This window comes from Lissotriton vulgaris, chromosome 11, assembly GCF_964263255.1.
Source record: "Lissotriton vulgaris chromosome 11, aLisVul1.2, whole genome shotgun sequence".
NCBI classification, from domain to species: domain Eukaryota; kingdom Metazoa; phylum Chordata; class Amphibia; order Caudata; family Salamandridae; genus Lissotriton; species Lissotriton vulgaris.
The window spans coordinates 44,384,349-44,408,347 of NC_141699.1; the positions used below are offsets into that span (position 1 = coordinate 44,384,349).

The following is a 23,999-nucleotide window of genomic DNA, read 5'->3' on the forward strand; positions in this document are numbered from 1 at the left end:
AACTCCTTGAAGAATGTCACCATAGCATTAGGGGCACCCTTGAGATGAGAGGGGCAGGGACATCCTTGAGGTGGGGGGCGGGACAGGGGCACCCTTGAGATGAGAAGGGCAGCGGCAATATTTTACAATTATTTTGTATTGTTCTGCGGCTTGCTGGGCAGGAGTGACAAGGGACATGACCACCTCTAACTCCTCTTTCCCCTTGCAGAGTGGACACATTGAGGGCAAGGTGCTCGACACGTACCACAGCACACTGGTGCTGCTCCCCGCCATCCTGGAGTACCTGCAGTACATTTTCATCGCTCTCGGCCTCCTGTTGCTTGTGATCTCTCTGGGTCTCGTCATCACGAATAAGGTAAGGCGTGGGTGTGTGGTGGTGAGACTGGGCTGTGAAGCTTTGTTTGGAGACTGTCTGATGATCTCCTGGCCCTGCACTTATGCAATGTGGTAACACAGAGTAAAGGTGCCTCAGTGCAGTGGGGTCTGGTCTGTGTGTCCTCATGTTAGCAATGGAGTGAGTAACATGGAGTAAAGGTTTGTCAGTGCAGCGGGGTCTCGTCTGTGTGTCCTCATGCGTGCGAGCGTAACACGGAGTAAAGGTGCCTCAGTGGAGCGGGGTCTCGTCTGTGTGTCCTCATGCGTGCGAGAGTAACATGGAGTAAAGGTGTCTCAGTGCAGCATTGTCTGACCTGTGTGTCCGATGTGCACTAGGCTAACATGGAGTAAAGGTGTCTCAGTGCAGTGGGGTCTCGTCTGTGTGTCCCCATGCGTGCGAGAGTAACATGGAGTAAAGGTGTCTCAGTGCAGCAGGGTCTCGTCTGTGTGTCCTCATGCGTGCGAGAGTAACATGGATTAACGGTGTCTCAGTGCAGCGGGGTCTGGTCTGTGTGTCCTTATGCGTGCGAGAGTAACATGGAGTAACGGTGCCTCAGTGCAGCAGGGTCTCGTCTGTGTGTCCTCATGCGTGCGAGAGTAACATGGAGTAACGGTGTCTCAGTGCAGCGGGGTCTGGTCTGTGTGTCTTCATGCGTGTGAGAGTAACATGAAGTAACGGTGTCTCAGTGCTGCGGGGTCTGACCTGTGTGTCTTCATGCGTGTGAGAGTAACATGGAGTAACGGTGTCTCAGTGCAGCGGGGTCTGACCTGTGTGTCCTCATGTGCATGAGGGAGTTTGTAACATGGAGTAAAGGTTTCTCAGTGCAGCGGGGTCTCGTCTGTATGTCCTCATGCGTGCGAGAGTAACATGGAGTAACGGTGCCTCAGTGCAGCGGGGTCTGGTCTGTGTGTCCTCATGCGTGCGAGAGTAACATGGACTAAAGGTGTCTCAGTGCAGTGTGGTCTCGTCTGTGTGTCCTCATGCGTGTGAGAGTAACATGGAGTAAAGGTGTCTCAGTGCAGTGCGGTCTGGTCTGTGTGTCCTCATGCGTGTGAGAGTAACATGGAGTAACGGTGTCTCAGTGCAGTGCGGTCTGGTCTGTGTGTCCTCATGCGTGTGAGAGTAACATGGAGTAAAGGTTTCTCAGTGCAGTGGGGTCTGGTCTGTGTGTCCTCATGCGTGCAAGAGTAACATGGAGTAACGGTGTCTCAGTGCAGCGGGGTCTGGTCTGTGTGTCTTCATGCGTGTGAGAGTAACATGAAGTAACGGTGTCTCAGTGCAGCGGGGTCTGACCTGTGTGTCTTCATGCGTGTGAGAGTAACATGGAGTAACGGTGTCTCAGTGCAGCGGGGTCTGACCTGTGTGTCCTCATGTGCATGAGGGAGTTTGTAACATGGAGTAAAGGTTTCTCAGTGCAGCGGGGTCTCGTCTGTGTGTCCTCATGCGTGCGAGAGTAACATGGAGTAACGGTGCCTCAGTGCAGCGGGGTCTGGTCTGTGTGTCCTCATGCGTGCGAGAGTAACATGGAGTAAAGGTGTCTCAGTGCAGTGCGGTCTGGTCTGTGTGTCCTCATGCGTGTGAGAGTAACATGGAGTAAAGGTGTCTCAGTGCAGTGCGGTCTGGTCTGTGTGTCCTCATGCGTGTGAGAGTAACATGGAGTAACGGTGTCTCAGTGCAGTGCGGTCTGGTCTGTGTGTCCTCATGCGTGTGAGAGTAACATGGAGTAAAGGTGTCTCAGTGCAGTGCGGTCTGGTCTGTGTGTCCTCATGCGTGTGAGAGTAACATGGAGTAAAGGTGTCTCAGTGCAGCGGGGTCTGGTCTGTGTGTCCTCATGCGTGCGAGAGTAACATGGAGTAAAGGTGTCTCAGTGCAGTGCGGTCTGGTCTGTGTGTCCTCATGCGTGTGAGAGTAACATGGAGTAACGGTGTCTCAGTGCAGCGGGGTCTGGTCTGTGTGTCTTCATGCGTGCGAGAGTAACATGGAGTAAAGATGTCTCAGTGCAGCGGGGTCTGGTCTGTGTGTCCTCATGCGTGCGAGAGTAACATGGAGTAACGGTGTGTCAGTGCAGCGGGGTCTGGTCTGTGTGTCTTCATACGTGTGAGAGTAACATGGAGTAAAAGTGTCTCAGTGCAGAGGGGTCTGGTCTGTGTGTCCTCATGCGTGCGAGAGTAACATGGAGTAAAGGTGTCTCAGTGCAGTGGGGTCTGGTCTGTGTGTCCTCATGCGTGCGAGAGTAACATGGAGTAAAGGTGTCTCAGTGCAGCGGGGTCTCGTCTGTGTGTCCTCAAGCGTGCGAGAGTAACATGGAGTAAAGTTGTCTCAGTGCAGCGGGGTCTCGTCTGTGTGTCCTCATGCGTGCGAGAGTAACATGGAGTAAAGGTGTCTCAGTGCAGCGGGGTCTCGTCTGTGTGTCCTGATGCGTGCGAGAGTAACATGGAGTAAAGTTGTCTCAGTGCAGTTGGGTCTGGTCTGTGTGTCCTCATGCGTGCGAGATTAACATGGAGTAACGGTGCCTCAGTGCAGCGGGGTCTGGTCTTTGTGTCCTCATGCGTGCGAGAGTAACATGGAGTAAAGGTGCCTCAGTGCAGCGGGGTCTGACCTGTGTGACGTGTGTGCACAAGGCTAACATGGAGTAAAGGTATATCAGTTAAGTGGGGTCTTTTCTGTGTTTTCCAATGTGTGCGAGAGAGTGAACAACATGGAGTAAAGGTGCCTCAGTGCAGCGGGGTCTGGTCTGTGTGTCTTCATACGTGTGAGAGTAACATGGAGTAAAGGTGCCTCAGTGCAGCGGGGTCTGGTCTGTGTGTCCTCATGCGTGTGAGAGTAACATGGAGTAAAGGTGCCTCAGTGCAGCGGGGTCTGGTCTGTGTGTCTTCATACGTGTGAGAGTAACATGGAGTAAAGGTGTCTCAGTGCAGTGCGGTCTGGTCTGTGTGTCCTCATGCGTGCGAGAGTAACATGGAGTAAAGGTGTCTCAGTGCAGTGGGGTCTGACCTGTGTGTCCTCATGCGTGCGAGAGTAACATGGAGTAAAGATGTCTCAGGGCAGCGGGGTCTGGTCTGTGTGTCCTCATGCGTGTGAGAGTAACATGGAGTAACGGTGCCTCAGTGCAGTGCGGTCTGGTCTGTGTGTCCTCATGCGTGCGAGATTAACATGGAGTAAAGGTGTCTCAGTGCAGTGCGGTCTGGTCTGTGTGTCCTCATGCGTGTGAGAGTAACATGGAGTAACGGTGCCTCAGTGCAGCGGGGTCTGACCTGTGTGTCCTGTGTGCACAAGGCTAACATGGAGTAAAGGTATATCAGTTAAGTGGGGTATTTTCTGTGTTTTCCAATGTGTGCGAGAGAGTGAACAACATGGAGTAAAGCTTTCTCAGTGCAGCGGGGTCTCGTCTGTGTGTCCTCATGCGTGCGAGAGTAACATGGAGTAAAGGTGTCTCAGTGCAGCGGGGTCTGGTCGTTGTGTCCTCATGCGTGCGAGAGTAACATGGAGTAAAGGTGTCTCAGTGCAGCGGGGTCTCGTCTGTGTGTCCTCATGCGTGCGAGAGTAACATGGAGTAAAGGTGCCTCAGTGCAGCGGGGTCTGGTCTGTGTGTCCTCATGCGTGTGAGAGTAACATGGAGTAAAGGTGCCTCAGTGCAGCAGGGTCTCGTCTGTGTGTCCTCATGCGTGTGAGACTAACATGAAGTAACGGTGCCTCAGTGCAGCGGGGTCTGGTCTGTGTGTCTTCATGCGTGTGAGAGTAACGTGGATTAACGGTGCCTCAGTGCAGCGGGGTCTGACCTGTGTGTCCTGTGTGCACAAGGCTAACATGGAGTAAAGGTATATCAGTTAAGTGGGGTCTTTTCTGTGTTTTCCAATGTGTGCGAGAGAGTGAACAACATGGAGTAAAGGTGCCTCAGTGCAGCGGGGTCTGGTCTGTGTGTCCTCATGCGTGCGAGAGTAACATGGAGTAAAGGTGCCTCAGTGCAGCGGGGTCTGGTCTGTGTGTCCTCATGCGTGTGAGAGTAACATGGAGTAACGGTGTCTCAGTGCAGCGGGGTCTGGTCTGTGTGTCCTCATGCGTGTGAGAGTAACATGGAGTAACGGTGTCTCAGTGCAGCGGGGTCTGGTCTGTGTGTCCTCATGCGTGTGAGAGTAACATGGAGTAAAGGTGTCTCAGTGCAGCGGGGTCTGACCTGTGTGTCCTGTGTGCACAAGGCTAACATGGAGTAAAGGTGCCTCAGTGCAGCGGGGTCTGGTCTGTGTGTCCTCATGCGTGTGAGAGTAACATGCAGTAAAGGTGTCTCAGTGCAGTGCGGTCTGGTCTGTGTGTCCTCATGCGTGTGAGAGTAACATGGAGTAACAGTGTCTCAGTGCAGCGGGGTCTAGTCTGTGTGTCTTCATGCGTGTGAGAGTAACATGGAGTAACGGTGTCTCAGTGCAGCGGGGTCTGACCTGTGTGTCCTGTGTGCACAAGGCTAACATGGAGTAAAGGTATATCAGTTAAGTGGGGTCTTTTCTGTGTTTTCCAATGTGTGCGAGAAAGTGAACAACATGGAGTAAAGGTGCCTCAGTGCAGCGGGGTCTGGTCTGTGTGTCCTCATGCGTGCGAGAGTAACATGGAGTAAAGGTGCCTCAGTGCAGCGGGGTCTGGTCTGTGTGTCCTCATGCGTGTGAGAGTAACATGGAGTAACGGTGTCTCAGTGCAGGGATCTGTTCTGTGTGCTTTGGGGATTTGGTAACATGGTGTAAAGGGATGCATTTGTAGTCCGGTCTACATCAATCAATCTGAGATTTATAAAGCGCGCTACTCACCTGTGAGGGTCTTGAGGCGCGGGAGTGCAGCTCAGGGTCAGTCGAAGAGCCAGGTCTTGAGGCACTTCCTGAAGGTGTGCAGGGTGGGGGCGCTTCTGATGTTGACCAGGAGCTCGGACCAGGCCTTGGCTGGGACGTTTGATAAGGCTATTCAGCCTGCTCTGTTAGTGCAGATGCGCGGGTTTCTGCCAGGGCGAGGTCGTCGGAGTGGAGGTTCCTTTTGGGTACGTGGAAGGACACTCTCTTGTTGAGGTATTTGGGTCCGATGTTGTGGACGGATTTGTAAGCAGGGGTGAGTAGCTTGAAGGTCCCTCTCTTCTCGATGGGGAGCCAGTGTAGGTCTCGTAGGTGCTGGGTCATGCTTTCGTGTCGTGGGGTTCCAAGGCTGAGTCTGGCTGCGGTGTTCTGGATGGTTTGGAGCTTGTGTATCAGGGTCTTGTTGTCTGTTGGTTATGAGTGCGTGGGTGACGGTCTTTCTGAATTCGGGGGGGGGGTCCATTTAGAGGTCTTGCGGAGGATGCAGAGGCAGTTGAAGCTTGTGGAGGCGACGGAGTTGATCTGGCGGGTCATGCTGAGGGAGGATGATGCCGCGGTTCCGTGCGCAAGTGAGGGCGTAACATGGAGTATAGGTGTCCCAGTGCACTGTGAGTCTAGTCTGCATGTACCTATGTGTATAAGGGAGTGAGTAACCTGGAGTAAAGGTATTTTAGTGCCGTGGGGTCTGGTCTGCATGTCTTCATGTCAATGCGAGGGAGTGAAATCCATGTATTACACTTCTCAGCGCAATGCAAATCTGGTTTACGTGTCCCCATATGCGTGAGGGAGTGAGTAACATTGTTAGAGGAGTCGGTTTCAATGTCCCATGTGCGTGAGGGAGTGAAATCTGTGTGGTATATCCCTCAGTACAGATGAAATCTGGTCTGTGTGTTCTCATGTTTTTGAGGGAGATGGCATAACAGGTCAGTGAATGTCTGCACAACCAATGTGAGTAATGTGGATTATAAGACTGATCTGCGCTTCCCCATATGTGTGTGAGACTGCGTAACTTGTAATATAGGTCTATCAGTGCCCCCATGTGTACGAGAGGCTGCATAACATGTAGTATAGGACTATCAGTGGCCCTATGTGTGCAAGAGATGTGTATCCCCGTGTTTAAGACACTGTAGAATAGGTCCATTTGTGTGTGAGACTCAGTGTCCCCATGTATGCGCAAGACTGTGTAACGTTGTATAGATCTATCAGTAGCCCCATGTGGGCAAGAGACTGCGTAACATGTAGTAAAGGTCTCAGTGCAGGCGAAATCTGGTCTGATAGTTCTTATGTGTTTGAGGGAGATGGAGTAACATGGACTACAGGTCTCAGAGTGTGTAGGTAGTGTTGTCTGCATGACCCATGTGTGAGTAACATGTATTATAAGACTGGTCTGCATGTCCAGACGTGTGTGAGAGACTGTGTAACGTAATGAAGGTCTATTAGTGTTCCTGTGTGTGCGAGACTGTGTAATATGTAGTATAGGTCTGTCAGTGTCCCTTTATGTGTAAGAGACTGTGTAACGTGTACTATGGGTCTCTCAGTGTTCCCCATGTGTATGAAAGACTACGTAACATGTAATGGAGGTCTATAAGTGTTGCCGTGTGTTAGAGACTGAACTGAACTGTTATGAGGCAAGGATGGTGATGGGTAATGTTTACTCTCTAAAGCTGATTAAACTTCAGCACCTGAGCCTTTTTATATTATTGAATAACTTTCTGTCACTTGTCTTTCATCAAAATCACCTCTCCCCCGACACCTGTAAAGTTATTTTCTGGTTCTGCATCAAATAATGCCCATGTCAAGCCCTGTTCCAAAGCTGACCTTTGTTTCCCTAAAATGATCAGCTGCTATAAAACTGTGTCCTGGAAAGCGCCTTCAGAACTGCCAGCTTCTCTCCATCATCTGCGCATGTGCAGAAACCCTCTAGTGTGGCAGTCCCTCAGTCGTTTCTTTGATGGTGCTGGACAGGGTCAAGCATTGCCATGTTGTGGGTAAGTGAGATAGTGTGAGAGGTCTGTGGTGGAAGGGCCTCTGCTGCTGCCGGTATTCTATACCTACACAGAACATGCGCAGGAAGACAGGACCTCGGTGTATAGGGGTGTACCAACCTATCACCTTAGTACCCAAAATCCTCAAACCGACTAGCTATAGTGTCTCATTTGTTCTCCTCCAAAAATAACAGAGCTACCAATGATCAGACAACCCAGAACTCAACACCCCGACTCTCTCAGGAATCGCGGTAGCAAGACCTACTCTTTCGCTCGCTCACTCGTACTTGTCCACAATAAGAATGGTCAGAGTCACTGTAATAGCTTAAAATGTTTATTTTAACTATCGTGCTCTACAATACAGTATACAAGCCTCTACCAGCAGTAAAATGCATAAACTCAAAATAATTAGCATTGTTACAATTCCATAGAGTACAACGGGGGAAGTCATTATATAAAGACAGTGGAAAAAGGACTTTAAGGCCTAACCAAGAAGTTTATTTATATAAAGGAAGATCTCTGGGCTTTGAGAGCAGACCCCATACCTTAAAGCCTAGATGCAAGGTTTACATTATAGGAACAGCCATAGAAAGGCTCTCTCCAAGTGTGTGTTAAAACAACATGCATCCCCGTAATATCAAAGCACAAGTCTCCAGCATTGCAGCTGTGTTTAGCATGTTATGTCTAGGTGCTAGGGACTGACCAGAACAGAATAACAAGGGCCATTGTTTATTGGCCTTGCACATAGTGTTCAAACAAAACTCCAAGAACTCATCAGAAAATGTAAAAGGCAGACAGTTCTCATGTGAAAGGTATAAACAGAGGCTTGCAAAAATCAAGTCATATTGTAACATGCGCAAATGCAACATCAGGGCAGCAAAGCTCATGCTAACTTAGCAATGTTGACAATGTCCCTAAGAGCCAAATGACACCCTCCCACTGTTAAGATCATAGGACATAGACAAAGGACCAAAACAGAGTTCAAAAAGTCAAGCAGAGTTCCAAAACGTCGGAGAATAAAAAAAATCAAATTGGAAACAATTAAAAACATTTATTTTAGACGTGTAAATAAGAAACGTTTTTGGCTCCCGGAAATCGATATTATGAAGGAGGTTGTTAATCCATCAAAGTACAAGAACTTAAGAATGCAATTCGTACCAAAAGGTCATCCCTATCATTTGTGGAGAACAGGGATGCCATCCATTCAAGTAGGTCGAAGGAACAAACGTGCTCTGCGTATTCTGATGCTTCCAGAAGCATAATCGGCAACTTGTGTGATATTCAATGAAACTTTGATGTAGGAGGTTCTGCGCAGCCACACAGATATCTCATTCAGCCAATACTCCAAGTGCTGCTGGACACTCCATACAGCCATCCCCAGAACAAGCCTGGTCATGAGCCTCTAAGGTATCCATCAACTGGATAAAATCCGGGACTGGATATGACATATTGGAGAGGCATAAATCCAGTAGGCAAAGCGAAAAGTTAATCCGTAACTTCCGCTAGGCATCACTAATGGCAAGCATCCAAAAACGTGTTGCATTCGATCACGGTACAGTTAAAATTGGCTTGGTCTGTGCAGTACCGCAAGATGAGTAGCCATTGCGCAGCAGAACTCCACCAGCTAACGCTAGCAGTAAAGGGAATCCGCCGAAGATGCTGGAAAAAATAGAATGAATAAAACCCGGTATTACCTCCAATATCGTCTGAAAGAAAGTCACAAGGCCGGATCCCACACTTTAAAAAAAATGTGCAAGGCCTTTAGTGTCGGACGCATTGCATAGTTGATGTATAAGCTCCCCAAAGTGAAGTCGGAAATTAGTGTTCAAAAGTGACTGAATCTCGCTAGATGTCCTAGCCACCTGTAACTCGAAGGTCTCTCGAGCCGGAGTGAGAGCAACCTCTTGTTGGAATAGTAGCACTTTGAGCCTGCTTAACTTGTTGAAATCTGTTTGTCGGAATGGAAGGCCAAATAGAACTATCTACAGTCCCATGCGGGGGTGGAAAAAGCACATTGCTACAACAAATAACTCATTGTGAGACTGTTACTAAATAGGGAAATACTGCCCGTAAACCACAACAGTCTTGGTTGTTTAAAATAAGATAACTGCCATTGGTAAGCAAGGTAAAAGTGGGAATTATTGACAGCACTGGCGTTCCTTTTAAAACACAAGTCGGATTAGGCGCAGACACGTTACACGAGCCATGCAACTTTATGTGTTTACAAACTAGGGAATGTCCTACTGTGGAATCGCAGTCCTCCCCTATTAGGAAAACTTCCTTATCCTCACGTTGACATCTCTAAGTGAAAGGCAGGGACCATAATTCATGGAGAAAAGCACCACCCAGGGATTGAAAGCGGCAAAGCAGAAAATGTTGCATGCATGATTTAAATTGAAACAGCGAAAAAGGGAGATAAATAACCCAGTGGATTAACCAAACAGCAGTCAGTTTCCTCTACAGAGAACGACAAGGGCTGCAATTGTTCAATATGCAATAGTGTATAGGCAGCTACTTACATAGACATGAATCCCTGTTTATCAGTGAGTTTAAACATAGAAACAAAGATGAAGCATTAAAATGATCCCAAGGGACCTTACCCATTTTGAGAGTATGTAAAGTCCATGCAAACTGCATAACAGATGTTAATTGATTCTGACCATGATACAACACAGATACGTCACTCTGAACAATATCGATAACAGATGAAACAATATTATCCAATGTATAAATGCGTGAGAAGAGTGTACTGATGCTATTGTCGACCACTGCAAGGACCTTTCCTAAATTAGCTTGATCAATTTGGCGCAGACGAAGAGCTGCTTCAATCTGTGAAAGTTTCCAAATTTCATTGTAAGCAGCATAAATAAATCTCTTTGATCTAGGAGTCCTAGGTCCTTAGATAAAATCAGCCAAATTGATGTCATTCGACAAGAGTGTGAGGTGTTTCACTGTTGCTAAGGTAGAATGTTCAAACCATTGTTGCCATAATTTACCCACCGAGTATGTGGTGACCGAGTGTGTAAGTGGATAACCTGGATCCGGTCTAGTCTGAGTTAAGCCAGGTGTTACCTTATAAAAATGCAATTGACATGCATTAGAGCTTGTGTGCCACACATACCAACCGGATGGATCAATTTCAGAGACATTAAAAGTGTATTTCCAAAGCAAAGTTTGCAATGCATCAATAGTATAATTTGTCTGAGCACGCCAATTATCGTATTCCGCCAAGGACAGAATGGATGGGATATTTAAATTCTTCACATTGGCCAGGCCAAAACAAGTGGTTTGGTACACTGTATCATTCAAAAATAAAATTTGCGCTGGGATAAGGCAGGCACGATGTAATGCTTCAGTTCCTTGAACCTGCCACTACTTAGTGCCCCAGATCAATTTTAACTTGATGGTATCTTTCCAGTGATCATAACCTTGTGTAGCCAATTTAGCCTTAAAAGAGTTGGAGTAAATCAATTTAGAGTGGGTCAGGTTAAATTTTGATTGAGCTGGCAAGTGTAGTTTAAAGAAATAGGATTCTGGATTAGACGTGTCATAATCTGTAAAATATGTGAATTTATCTCTAAGAGTTTTAGAACTCCCATGTACAGGAGTAGGACAATTTTCCCATTGAGTATAATTAAGAACAGGTCTTAAGGTGCTTGTTTTGTGCAAACAATGATGCCCATAATGTTGATAACAGAAAAGATTCAGCAAAGTTGGCAACATTTAAATACAAATCTGCAGCATCATATTTTAAATCAGAACATAATGAATGTACTGCTTGAACAATGTATGTCCCGTGTCACCACATCTCCTAAGGAGACACGAAACATGTATGGCACTCAGTCAGACCGTAGACTTCGAAAGCAACTTTGTCCCAAACAATGCCATCTGCAACCGGGAATGCTGAGATGTTCACAAATGTCACATTTCATGATATGGGACGATGTGTGAGGGGCCATAATTCAATAGACCAAGTTAACAGCAGAGCGGTATGGCAAATCATGACCACTGATAAGTAAAAAGAACACTGTCACAAATCCCATTGACATGAAGAGGAAAATCAGGATAAGTACCAACCAGATGTTGGTCCATGGAGGGACCAGGTAAGTCTTTTTGAACAAAGAGAAGAAACACTTAATTTAGTCGGTGGGCCAGCCAAACTGGAAGTCGAGGAGGATGAGTCAGAAGAGAAGCTGGCATGATCTCCAAAGTAACCGCTTGCAGTTCTGTTAATTAGCTGTGGTAGTGTTGGGTCAGCTTGATGTTGTCGAGGACTGAATGGAACTTCACGAATAGACTCATCTGTAGGATAAGTATACTCGACTTCTGCATTGGAAGATAGAGGCTGGACGGATGAAAGGTCAATTGCAGTGTCCATCACCTTCCCAGCCATACGAGCATCGCAGGAAGAGGATGAAGTCAGCGGATTCAATGAAATTGTGTTACACGATACAGCAGGTGTGATACTATTCGGAATCGGCCAGATGGTGTAACTTGACATTGTCCACTGAGATGTATCTGTTGTCTTTGCAACCAGTTAAAGGTGGTAAGATGACTGTACGAGTACCCTTCACTCCAAGCACTGGAACTGGTGCATGATAAGAGGGACCACATTTTTTTTGTTCTCCAACTTTTCTCATACTAGATCTCCAATCTTAGGAAGCCAGCCGGTAACCGGAATCAGCAGTGCCGTATCATTGGAAGAGTGCAAATCTTCAGTTGCGTAGCCATCCTGAGTCTTTTATAGATCCAGTAACACAGCAAAATGATTATCTACGTCAAAGGTTGCAGCAGCCACCACATCATCCAGACCATCAAGGTCTGCCACAAACATTTAAATGCCAAAGAGCATTTCTTACAGGGTCCACCCACCCAGAGATCTTCTTGGGAGATTATTAAGTGCACGTTGAACACCGTACAAATGGGCCAGCCAGTTCCTGCTAGTACCTAAGACCCTAACTGTCAAAAATTGCTTTAAGTCATGGTTCATTCGTTCCACAATTGAACTGCCCTCAGGGCTGTATGGAGACGAAAATTGCACCAGCACCCCCATCAACTTCATTGCATCCTCGTAAGCCTTAGAGGCGAACGCTAGGCCTTGGTCCAAATGGAAGTTGCCACAGGCAAACATCCCGACAAAACACGGAAATCTCTGATGACATTTCGAGCGTCAGCACTGCGTGGTGGCCATACCCAAAGGAATCTAGTGCACGAATCAACTGCAACAAATATATATTTATACGCAGTATCAGAAGAGAATGGACCGCATTGTTCAAGATATACACAGCCAAATGAATAATTAGAAATACATAGTTGTGTTTGAGGTGGGCGTGTGACCGTTTAAGGTTTAATTTGTTGACAAATGTCATGAGAGTACATAATTACGGGTCTGTTTATATAAACCACTCCTTCGATAGCGTTGCTGTAAAATTAAGACTGTCGCTGACACACTGGCATGTGCAGAAGCCATGCCCTTGTGTGCGGCTTTGATCAAAGCAAGTCTGCGGTCCAAGTTAGGAAGCAGCCGATGCCCAACTGAAGGAATCTTAGCTTAAGGATCCTGTTCGGGAGTTATATGATAAGAGTATTTAGAATGGAAACCCTGAGGATAAACAGTTCCCTCCCTAGTTGCAGCTACAGCTGCCAGAATATCATTATCTATTTTAGTCATGGACTTTGTAACTGCTGCTATGGAACACGTGGGTACTGCAGATTTGGCTGCTTCATCAGCCAAAGAATTACCAAGAGCATGTGCTCCCATATGCTGATGGTCAAGAGTTTGTATAACATGTGTGAGGGGCAGAAGCTGTTTAAGCTCTGCCACTGGAACCCAATGCGTTTTATGCCTAATTGCGCTTGCGTTAGAGTCTTGATAGTCATTTCGAGTCTCAAAAAATAAGTTGTCATTAAAAGACCGAATACAGTAGTAAGAATCGCATACAATAAGAGTATTCACATTAGGATCATAAATTCAAGAGCAAGAATAAGAGCTCGCAGCTCCCCCAACTGTGATGTACAGTCCCCAACTGCTTGAATATGCACGATGGAGGACCTAAATTCTCCATTGACAATGGAGCCAGCCACAATTGTGCATGCCGGTGAATAAGCGTGTTTGGAACCTGTGGCCGGTTGAGCTGAGCCATTGGGGTAAATAACACATTTGTATTCATGTAAAGGAAGCAAATACAACGGAGGAGGATGAACATGTGCATACTGCAAAAACTCCTGTGTCTGTAGTGCAGGTTCAAAGATAAGAGTGACATCTGAAGACGTCAAAGATATAGCCCATTGTATCCAACGGGATGTAATGATTTGGAGTTTGGTACACTTGCTTCAGTCACGGCCTCCAAAGCAGGGAAGGGCGTGACCATAAGAATGCGTTAACTTTGCGCCACTGAGCATTCCTTCAGAATCGCCATCTGGACTGCGGTCAGAACCGTCTTAATAGTGGAAAAACGCATTTCAGATGCAGTGTACAAATGTGATTTGTATGCAGTAGGTACTGTGTCTCCCTCATTGAACGTCAAGTAAGTGAAACCCACTTTCCCTGGTACGATACGTATCACCAGTTGGTGGTGTTATCACGCATCAATAAGCAAGTATTTTTGTAAAGAATATAGAAGAGAGGGATGTTCCGGGAGCCAGCTGGCAGAAGTATATGTTGCTTGTATCAACGCATAAAGCAGTTTGATACGCTGGGCATAATTGGGAATGTAAGTCCTCCCGAAATTCAAAAATCACAGCGAAGACTGAAGTTTCTTCAGTGTATGGGGGTTGCAAATGTGCACATTTGTCCAGGAAATGGGGGACTAACCCCTTTCCTTCATTATTGAGCTCATAGTCCAAAAAAGAGCACCGCCAAATGAGCGATGTGTGACTTTGCAAAATGACATTTATTTCCATAGTCGGCAAGCACAGATATTATGCAGTCGGCTCGGACAAGATGCGGTATAAGCTCATCGTCCGTGAGATAGATATCATCCACATACAAGAACGCATCAGGATCTATGTCTTGTAACAATGACACACAACGCGCAGCAAATGCCCCAGGGCTATTCTTATACCCCATGGGCAATCGAGTATATTTTTTCCTGATTTCCGAATGGCGGGTAATGCTGTCAAGTCACAGCTCTCAGTAGCCAAATTGTGCCTGTAGAAACTATTGGATATTTCAAGTATAGATTTGTATGTTTTACGAACAAGGTTGTTCACTAGCGCAGAGCTGTGTGTGTGTTTTGCACTGCAAAAGTGCGACAATGACTAATCAAATTTTGGTAATCCAATACAATCTGATAGGAACCGTCAGGCTTTGATACTGTAAAGAGAGGATTATTCATCGGTGATGTTAAGAATTCAATCACACCCTGATACTCTAACTGCGTCAGAATGTCACAAACGTGAGCCTTCACTTCTTGTTTGATTGGATATTGCGGTTGTAGCTGTGGTGTAGACCGTAAAGGTACCTCCTGTGCCAGTGAATCTATACCCCAGCCCACCTGATTATGGTACACAGCGGGGCCAGGCCTGAAGCCCACTCAGCTGCTAAAGCCTTTGCATGAGCCACAGGGACATAACGGGAAAGACTAAGAAGTGCCACTTTTTCCCCTCGAGAAGCGGCTAACACAAAAGGTGGAGGTCCATCTGTGTCCCCAAACAAAATTTTGTATGTAGAGGTCAGATTTTCCCAGAAAACCGCCTTGATTGGACATTGTACATCACCTTCTATTTGAAAAATAATGTCATACAGTCTACCCGGGGGGCAACCCGGGTATCTGCTGTTTGCACAGTTATGAAGGTATCAATTACTGTCGCCTCCAGACAGGGACGCAGTGTCTCACGCACAATGGTAACTTCTGCTGCGCTGTCGAGCAGAGTCAAGGAGTCGTGTTCTCTCTGTCTGAGGCATATCTCGCTGTTAAAGCAGCGACTTTCTTCTCCTGATATGGGGGTCTGAAACGAGGCAGGTCCTTGTATTTGGCTTTAACGTCAAACAGTCGAGGGTGATCTCGTATCTGTTGTGTGGTCTGACTTTTGCAACGATCTTGGCACTCCGAACCACCGACCTAGGTGTCCGATGTGTCCTGTATAGAACGAGGAGAGCTCTGATCAGGGACCGGAAATCTATTAGGAGTCACGGTTGCGCAAGTCATAAGTACCCTCTGCAGCTTCAGGTGTCTATGAACCTGCACGTGAACCTTGCTTCGGTTGTTGCTACCCCTGTTTCTTATATTCCAGTTCTTTTTAGGAAAAAACGGATGCCCGTCTTTATCAGTCTGAGCACGACTCATCCTGGACATCCCCCGTCGCAGCCACATCTCCGGACACCTGAGAGACCTGCACTGGCTCCCGGTCAACAAGAGAATCACCTTCCGTCTCCTCACCCACGCACACAAAGCCCTACACAACCAAGGCCCAGGATACCTCAACAGCCGCCTCAACTTATACGCTCCCAAACGCCAGCTTCGATCGACCAGCCACGCCCTCGCCGCCGTCCCCCGCATCCGAAGAGCCACCACAGGGGGACGGTCCTTCTCCTACCTCGCCGCCAAGACATGGAACTCCCTCCCCACCCACCTCCGCCTGACCCAGTTCCACCTCGCCTTCAGGAAGCAACTCAAGACCTGGCTGTTCGAGCAGTAGCGGACCCCCCTCCCCCAGCATCTTGAGACCCCCTGGGTGAGTAGCGCGCTATATAAATGCGATGATTGATTGATTTGTTGAGTTTGAGAGTGTGTTTGCAGTTGAGCTTAACTCCAACTATTGCGGCCAAGCGTTTTATAAGTCTTTGCAATAATTTTCAGTAATTCGCCTTGCTTGTCTGCATCTGGTACAGCCTCCAAGCGGTTTGCCACTTGGAAGCTCACCGCATCCCCCTTAACATTAGCAAGAATCAAGTCAGCAACCATGTCGAGCACACCAACCAGTCTCATTCCCAACTCTACAGCAACTTGGAGCACGTTTTATCACGGAAGGGAGAACGGTCATGGAGGGAGTGCCGAAACACTTTGAATATATCGCTGCGAACACCTTGCCCCAGGTGTTACAGTCAGCTAATTCAGGAAGTCAGTCTTTAGGCAAACTTATAGTTAAGATACTGTGCGTCTCCACAGGAGCAGTGTTTGGATAAACAGCCTCTAGCTGTCCAAATTTTACAGCAAGCCAATAAGGGAATTCATCCTTGTTTTTTGGATGCTTGCCCACCACGAAATTAACCATAAGGGGACTGTTGGTCACAGCACCAGGACCAGCAGGTTGTGCAAGAACGCCAGGTGGTCCCACCTGGAAGTTACGCGACATGAACTGAATAACAGCTCTATGCACGCATATCAAAGAAGTATGTAATATGTGTAGATCTGCAACTGCAGCAGTCATATGATGTGGGTGTGGGGTATACCCAGCCAAAACGGGCCATGTGGCCCCATCTATTGATAAAGGGCCTAAACGGACCGGTGTTATTGGGTGAGGAAGGGCGCCATTAAACCAAAATTGGTGTTGCCAAGCTGTAAGGGGAACCTTGAGAGCCCTATAAGGCTGATAAACTTGAGGAAGGGCTGTGGCAGTATATTCATGAAACAAATTATCTGTTTCATCCTCCCCCGCAAAGGTGACCCAAGAATAAAATACCTCGAAGCAGTAAGCTGCATCCACTTCTATAACAAAAATTAGTGCAACACCAGCATTAGGGACTCCATTCATAGTCAAATAAGCTGTGACTTGTGCTAGGTGGTGCTTTGTTAACCGCCATAACAAAGAACGACAACCTTAAGCGTGGCAGCACAATAAAGGATTAACAAGAAAGAAAAGGAACCTTTTAAACAATCAGGCTTGAAAGAGCCCATAAAACATAGGGGGTTACACCGTCACAGCTGTCTCCGGAAACAGAAGTGAGGGGATTGCGGACAAGCACAAGAACTTTTCAAGAGTCTTGCAGATAAGAACCCGACCAAACCTTGGCGGCGCCATGTTGCGAGGATTCTGCAACTACACAGAACTATGTGCAGGAAGACAGGACCACAGTGTTTTGGGGTGTACCAACCTAATGATTAGACAACCCAGAACACAACACTCCCGACTCTCTCAGGAATTGCGGTAGCAAGACATACTCTTTTGCTCGCTCACTCGTACTTGTCCACAATAAGAATTGGCAGAGTCACCGTAATCGTTTAAAATGTATATTTTAACTATTGTGCTCTACAGTGCAGTATACGAGCCAATACCAGCAGCAAATTGCATAAACTCAAAATAATCAGCATTGTTACAATTCCATAGTGTACAACGGGGGAAGACATTATATAAAGACAGTGGAAAAAGGACTATAAGGCCTAACCAAGAAGTTTATTTATATAAAGGAAGATCTCTTGGCTTTGAGAGCAGACCCCATACCTTAAAGCCTAGATGGAAGGTTTACATCATAGGAACAGCATAGCTCTTCTTTATAGAAAGGCTCTCTCAAAGTGTGTGTTAAAACAACATGCATCCCCGTAATTTCAAAGCACGAGTCTCCAGCATTGCAGATGTGTTTAGCATGTTATGACTAGGTGCTAGGGACTGACCAGAACAGAATAACAAGGGGCATTGTTTATTGTCCTTGCACATCGTGTTCAGACAAAACTCCAGGAACTAGCAGAAAATGTGAAAGGCAGTGACAATGTCCCTAAGAGCCATATAACACTGCCAGAGGTCAGCCCACAGCTCTGCCCACCCTTAGTTTTGTGATCCGGTCCAGTGTCCACGGCTTCTAGTTCCCCAGCGGCCTTGTATCTCTTGGCTCTTTTGGGTTCAGTCAAGTTGGTAAGTCCTCCTTACACTTCTTAGCAGTCGTCATTTGGTTTTATGGGGTTCCCTTTTGAACCCCAGACCACTATTGAGCAGTGCTCCATGCCCACACGATCAGGCGGCAGCAGTGTCCGGGTTCTGGGTGCTCCAGCACTTTATTCAGTCAGATCCAATCTCAGGTTTTGTACTGCTCACTCGCGCAATCCCAGAGTTATCACAGGTTGTCCGCCCAGACTTGCAGGTCCATTCCTCAGTCTGCTCGCAGTCAGCATACACGTCCTCCTAGACTCGCTGGTCCATTTCTTAGTCTAATGTCAGTCAGCATACACGTCCTCCCAGACTAGTGGGTCCATTCCTGAGTCTCCTGGCAGTCAGCATACACCTAATCCTAGACTTGCTGGGTCCCTTCCTTAGTCTAATGTCAGTCAGCATACACGTTCTCCCAGACTTGCGGATCCATTCTTCAGTCTGCTGTCAGGCAGCATGCTCATCCTCCCAGACTTTGGGGCTCCATTCCTTAATCTATTGGCACTCAGCATACAAGTCCTCTCAGACTCGCGGGTCCATTCCTTAGTCTGCTGGCAGTCAGCTTACACGTTCTCTCAGACTCGTAGGTCCATTCTTTAGCCTACTGTCAATCAGCATACACGTCCTCCCAGACTTGCTGGGTCAATTTTTTAGTCTAGTGTCAGTCAGCATACACGTTCTCCCAGACTCGTGGGTCCATTCCTTAGTCTAGTGTTAGTCAGCATACACGTTCTCCCAGACTTGCGGATCCATTCCTTAGCCTACTGTCAATCAGCATACACATCCTCCCAGACTTGTGGGTCCCTTCCTTAGCCTACTGTCAGTCAGCATATACGTCCCCCCAGACTTTCAGGGTCCCTTCCTTAGTCTAGTGTCAGTCAGCATACACGTTCTCCCAGACTTGCGGATCCATTCCTTAGCCTACTGTCAATCAGCATACACATCCTCCCAGACTCGCGGGTCCATTCATCAGTCTGCTGTCAGGCAGCATACTCATCCTCCCAGACTTTGGGGCTCCATTCCTTAATCTATTGGCACTCAGCATACAAGTCCTCTCAGACTCGCGGGTCCATTCCTTAGTCTGCTGGTAGTCAGCTTACATGTTCTCTCAGACTCGTAGGTCCATTCTTTAGCCTACTGTCAATCAGCATACACGTCCTCCCAGACTTGCTGGGTCAATTTTTTAGTCTAGTGTCAGTCAGCATACACGTTCCCCCAGACTCGTGGGTCCATTCCTTAGTCTAGTGTTAGTCAGCATACACGTTCTCCCAGACTTGCGGATCCATTCCTTAGCCTACTGTCAATCAGCATACACATCCTCCTAGACTTGTGGGTCCCTTCCTTAGCCTACTTTCAGTCAGCATATACGTCCCCCCAGACTTGCTGGGTCCCTTCCTTAGTCTAGTGTCAGTCAGCATACACGTTCTCCCAGACTTGCGGATCCATTCCTTAGCCTACTGTCAATCAGCATACACATCCTCCCAGACTCGCGGGTCCATTCATCAGTCTGCTGTCAGGCAGCATACACGTCCTTCCAGACTCGTGGGTCCATTCCTTAGTCTACTGTCTGTCAGCATACGTGTCCTCCCAGACTCGTGGGTCCATTTCTCCATCTGCTCACTGTCAGCATACACTTCTTCCCAGACTCGCGGGTCCATTCCTCAGTCTGCTCACAGTCGGCATACACGTCCTTCCTGACTCGTGGGTCCATTCCTTAGTCTACTGTCAATGAGCATACACGTCCTCCCAGACTCGCCGGTCAATTTCCTTAGTCTAGTGTCAGTCAGCATGCACGTCCTCCCAGATTCGTGGGTCCATTCCTCAGTCTGGTCGCAGTCAGCATACACGTGCTCCCAGACTTACGGGTCCATTCATCAGTCTGCTCGCAGTCAGCATACACGTGCTTCCAGACTTGCTGGGTCCATTCCTTAGTCTACTGGCAGTCAGCATACACGTCCTCCCAGACTTGTGGGTCCCTTCCTTAGCCTACTGTCAATCAGCATATACGTCCCCCCAGACTTGCTGGGCCCCTTCCTTAGTCTAGTGTCAGTCAGCATACATGTCTTCCCAGACTTGCGGGTCCATTCCTTAGCCTACTGTCAATCAGCATACACGTCCTCCCAGACTTGCTGGGTCCATTCCTTAGTCTAGTGTCAGTCAGCATACCTGTTCTCCCAGACTCGTGGGTCCATTCCTTAGTCTAGTGTCAGTCAACATACTCGTTCTCCCACACTTGCGGATCCATTCCTTAGTTTGCTGTCAGTCAGCATACACATCCTCCTAGACTCCCTGGTCTATTTCTTAGTCTAGTGTCAGTCAGCATGCATGTCCTCCCAGACTTGCTGGGTCCATTCCTTAGTGTAGTGTCAGTCAGCATACCTGTTCTCCCAGACTCGTGGGTCCATTCCTTAGTCTAGTGTCAGTCAGCATACACGTTCTCCCAGACTTGCGGATTCATTCCTTAGCCTACTGTCAATCAGCATACACATCCTCCCAGACTCGTGGGTCCCTTCCTTAGCCTACTGTCAGTCATCATACACATCCCCCCAGACTTGCTGGGTCCCTTCCTTAGTCTAGTGTCAATCAGCATACACGTTCTCCCAGACTTGCGGATCCATTCCTTAGCCTACTTTCAGTCAGCATACATGTCCTCCCAGACTCGCAGGTCCATTCTTCAGTCTGCTTGCAGTCAGCATACACGTCCTCCCAGACACGCGGGTCCATTCCTCAGTCTACTGGCAGTCAGCATACAAGTTCTCCCAGACTTGTGGAGGTCCATTCCTCAGTCTACTGGCAGTCAGCATACAAGTTCTCCCAGACTTGTGGGGTCCATTCCTCAGTCTACTGGCAGTCAGCATACAAGTTCTCCCAGACTTGTGGGGTCCATTCCTCAGTCTACTGGCAGTCAGCATACAAGTTCTCCCAGACTTGTGGGGTCCATTCCTCAGTCTACTGGCAGTCAGCATACAAGTTCTCCCAGACTTACTGGGGTCTATTCCTCAGTCTGCTGGCAGTCAGCATACAAGTTCTCCCAGACTTCCGAGGTCCATTTCTCAGTCTGCTGTCAGTCAGCATACAAGTTCTCCCAGACTCACGGGTCCATTCCTTAGTCTACTGGCAGTCAGCATACACGTTCTACCAGACTTGCGGGGCCATTCCTGAGTCTGCTGGCAGTCAGTTAACACGTCCTCCCAGGCTCGCGTGTCCATTTTTCAGTCTGCTGGCAGTCAGTGTACACGTCCTCCTGCTAATCAGACCCACAGCCCAGCTGTTCTCTCTCTAAATTGATACCATGTACTTTAGGTACATACCAGATTGGGTACTGGGTCACCTCTGTGAGCCCCTGTATAGTGTACTATAGGTACCCAGGGCATAGGTGCATCAAAGGCCTACCAGTGGCTGCAGCATACATTATGCCACCCCTGGCTGACCCTCCACACTGACACCACAAGCTGATCACTCAGCTTGGGTAAGGTGGTGTAATCACCACTTACTTAGATATAATATACCTATATCTACCCATATATATATAGACACATATGCACCTATAAAACAATCCTGGAGGCAGAGTGCTTGGTTTTATGTGAGAGGGTGCCCAAGCATGAGCTGAGCCCCTTTGCAGCTTTCGGAACCTTCTCCTTATAGCTGTTCTATGATATAGCCAGACCATATACTCTTAAGTCCATTATAATCCTCGCGGTTAATGGTAAATTTGGTTTGGCTTTATCAAAACATGTCATGTAAGGTGTCAAACACTTTGGAATACTACCCCCCCCCACCCCCTGCCAATTCTGGCAGCGGGGGTAGCATTCCACTCTTCTAGAGGGAAAAGACATGTATGTTCCTGCTTTACCCGGTTAAAGTTAAACAGAGCCCCAGAATCACAAAATGGATGCTGCTGCCACAGACACAAGTCTGACCCCTGCTGCTGGACGACACTCCGGCAGGGGATGCCTGGACAATAGGTTTCCTGTCCAGGGAGGTGCCAGCACATCCCCAGACAGGCAAATGTGTATCAGGACAGGAAGGGCTGCATCAGCAGATTCTTTTTGAGACACTGCCTGGGGCACAGAAGGTGCTCCTTGCATAGCCCGGTTCAAACCAGTTGCTGGGGCACTCCAGCCCCGCTCTGGCGCGAAACTGGACAAAGAGAAAGGGGTGTAACCACCCCCTTCCCAGGTTCACCCATAGGCGGGACCTAGCAGGTAATCCAGCCCCTAAAATCAGTATAAAGATAGGAGCTGTGTCCCCAGGACTTTAGATTATCCTGGAAAGAAACTTTGATACAGAACTCTTGGACCTTCAACATTCTATTCTGATTAGAAGACGGAAGACATCTCCCTTGTGGTCAAGGAGTGACCACCCTGTGCAAACGGCACCACAGTAACTTGCCGGTCTGCTTTGTCAATGCTCCCGCCGGAACCCGAAGACTCAGCGACACAGGAACTGGACTCTCAGACTTCTCTAACTCCGACCCACATCCACAGCAAAGCTGAGACCCGAGGCGGACATCAGAGACGTGGGACCGGACACCCTGGACATCCTGCATTTTGCTAACTGCTTTACAACCAAGGTACCCTCGCAGTTGTGCATATGCAGTTGTGCATACGAGAAGCCCCAGACCCGAGCGCCATTTGCACCGTAGCTCAGCCCTCCACACTCCACGAGTGCCGCGAAGGGCCTGCTCTTGCATTTTTAGCTCGACGCGTCTTCCCGGTTCCTTGCCCGTTGGCTAGTGAGCGCCCTGAAGACTTTCTTTTTGAACTAAACTGCTTTCCTGGTTGCTCCAGGCTTGCTCGAGCTTCCCTTCAAAGGAGAAGTGCCACAGACCTTGCTGGCCTGCAACAGAGCCAATCTTGACATCCTGCGTGGGTTACGGTTACCAAGGCTTGTTGGGTCCAATCCGGATACCGACTCTGCAGTCAACTAGATCCATCATGGGACAGCTCGTATCCAGCTCCTGGTCATCGTCGATGCCTCCTGGACCTCGTGGCTGAAGAGACAAGCTCACCTTCTTCACCTGAGATCATCGCAACATCGCCTGGTTCCTTCCTGGTTCCTTTCTGGTCACTGGATAGTGACCCAGACTCTGTCCCCTTTGCTTTCAGGTTCTTCACTTCATCGATCCACTCTTGGATCCACCCGGACACTTTTCCTCTGGTCGCCTGCAGCACTTCTTTGCAGCTCTCCATAGAAAACAACGACGAAACCCGACATCAAAAGACACCTATGCACCCGGCTTCCCTGGGTGAGGTAACACGAGTACTCCGGTGCTCCCGTGGGTCTTGACTCTCAAAGTGTCCTAGTTAAAGGGGTTTTATCATAGACCATCCGGAAGTGTCCTTAAACAGTAACTTTGTAACTTCTTCGTTCTCCATTATAAGTCAATGGTAACTCGTGACTGTGTTTAGACACTGCACACGTCTCCCGTGGGCCTCCTACTTCCTAACCTTTGGTTGTTTAGTGTAGCCCCAGCGATTCCCTAAGGCCCTGGCCTACTCACTATTTCTGTAGTGGTTCTTATACCACTTATTTAGTAAATGGTTTTTGAGGCCCCTAGGGCATAACTGTATTTGTGCAACTTATCGTATGCTAATTGAGTAACTTGTGATGTACTTCGGTCTCTGACCTCATAAAGAGTGCAGAGGGGTTGTGTTAGAAATAAATACATATATATTTGATATATACCTTGTGTGGTGTCCTTTCATTTGGTATTCAAGGGATTATAATTGGTAAAACTGGTTGCTTCACATGCTCCCTGAAGTCTTAGCCTACGACTGCTGGTCCAAGCTACCACTAGGATAGCTTGTCTATAAGGTTGACTTTACAACCACCATCAATAAGGGTCGATTAGACCGGTGCAAGGTGCCCACCAGAATAGTGGACATCATATGCCAGGCTAACTTCTCACAAACACTACCTTGGTTTGTCCTCCAGACTTGCCACTCACTTTACAAGTCAGGGAGGTTCTAAGGAACGTAAGTACATATTGTCCAATAGATGAGT

At 48.0% G+C, this 23,999-nt stretch overlaps 1 protein-coding gene across 2 annotated transcripts in view; it reads left to right on the forward strand.

Moving 5' to 3' along the window:
• Positions 1–23,999, forward strand: part of SCARB1 (scavenger receptor class B member 1) — a 549,841-nt gene that overhangs the window by 487,674 nt on the left and 38,168 nt on the right. For both annotated transcript variants that reach the window (XM_086942688.1, XM_086942687.1), the window contains exon 11: positions 209–355. In XM_086942688.1, the coding sequence (XP_086798814.1) occupies positions 209–355 (147 nt within the window). The remainder of the gene's footprint in view (positions 1–208; positions 356–23,999) is intronic.